Here is a 1,199-nt window from a genome sequence, read left to right as displayed (position 1 = left end):
AAAAAAAAAAAAAAAGAAAGAAAAATAAAACAGATGTACACTGAGTAGGACAGCCTGGGAATTCCATCCATCCCGCAGTAGCAACCATTGGGATGGTCCCAGGCATTTCTCATCATCAGCAAAGTCCTCGAACACCTTGGTGCCTGCATTTCCCGTCTTTTGGGCAGTTCCTTAAATCCTCAAAGGCCTTGTACACCCCTAAAAGGAACTGGAGTTCCCGCTAGATCCCCTAAGGGACCTTCGAGTCTTTTGCAGTCATGATCTCTGCTCACTGCACTCTCTGCCTCCCGGGCTCAAGCGATTCTCCTGCCTCAGTCTCCTGAGTAGCTGAGAGTACAGGTGTGCGCCACTATGCCCGGCTGACTTTTGCATTTTTAGTAGAGACGAGGTTCGGCCATGATGGCCAGGCTGGTCTCAAACTCCTGACCTTGTGATCCACCCGCCTCGGCCTCCCAGAGTGCTGGAACTACAGGCGTAAGTCACCGCGCCCGGCCGAGTCTTTCATTCCATAGTCAGTTCCATGGCTGCACGGTGTCCTCACACACTCTCCCACCCCTTGGTGGCCTGCTGATTCTTCTGGAAACAATCCTAGGGTCCTGTTACCTCTCTGTTCCAGAAGAAAGGCCCCCCAGATTCCTTTATCATGGTGGTCCAGTTCTGCGGCTGGGAGGTGCACATTGCCGACTTGGCCGTCAGGGAATAGGAGTACGAAAACTGCCCGTTCACCTCCAGTAACACATACTCGGCATCGACGACCTCCTGGAAACGGTCTTGTTTCCACCTAGGACACAGGCACGGGGCAGGGCTGCGCGGGGAGCAAGGACAACCCAGAGAAAGACCTGGGCCACAGCCACCTGGACGGCTGCAAAACCGCTTGGGGGGTGGGAGGTGACAGAGAGCAGAGCGAAGGATGCCTGCCGCTCCCAGGTGAGGATGTCATGTGCAGGCTGCAGGGAGGCCAGGAGACAGAGCTGGGTGGATGGGGAGATGGGTAGCAGCCAGCACTGAGTATTGATAACAGGGAGGAAAGAAAAGTCTGCTTGGGGGCCAGACGCGGCGGCTCACGCCTGTAATCCCAGCACTTTGGGAGGCCAAGGCAGGCGGATCCCCTGAGCTCAAGAGTTCAAGACCAGCCTGGGCAACATGGCAAAACCCCGTCTCTACTGAAAATACAAAAATTAGCCTGGCACAGTGGTGCG

At 55.3% G+C, this 1,199-nt stretch overlaps 1 protein-coding gene across 1 annotated transcript in view; it reads right to left on the bottom strand.

Moving 5' to 3' along the window:
- The window catches only part of CATSPERD (catsper channel auxiliary subunit delta), a 59,770-nt gene that overhangs the window by 13,312 nt on the left and 45,259 nt on the right, over positions 1-1,199 (bottom strand). The window contains exon 10 of the mRNA XM_011967477.1: positions 604-781. Coding sequence (XP_011822867.1) covers positions 604-781 — 178 coding nt within the window. The remainder of the gene's footprint in view (positions 1-603; positions 782-1,199) is intronic.

This window comes from Mandrillus leucophaeus, unplaced genomic scaffold (genome assembly GCF_000951045.1).
Source record: "Mandrillus leucophaeus isolate KB7577 unplaced genomic scaffold, Mleu.le_1.0 Scaffold8, whole genome shotgun sequence".
Taxonomy (NCBI): Eukaryota; Metazoa; Chordata; class Mammalia; order Primates; family Cercopithecidae; genus Mandrillus; species Mandrillus leucophaeus.
Note: the sequence above shows the minus strand (reverse complement) of the source record. Positions and strands in the feature narration are given on the sequence as shown.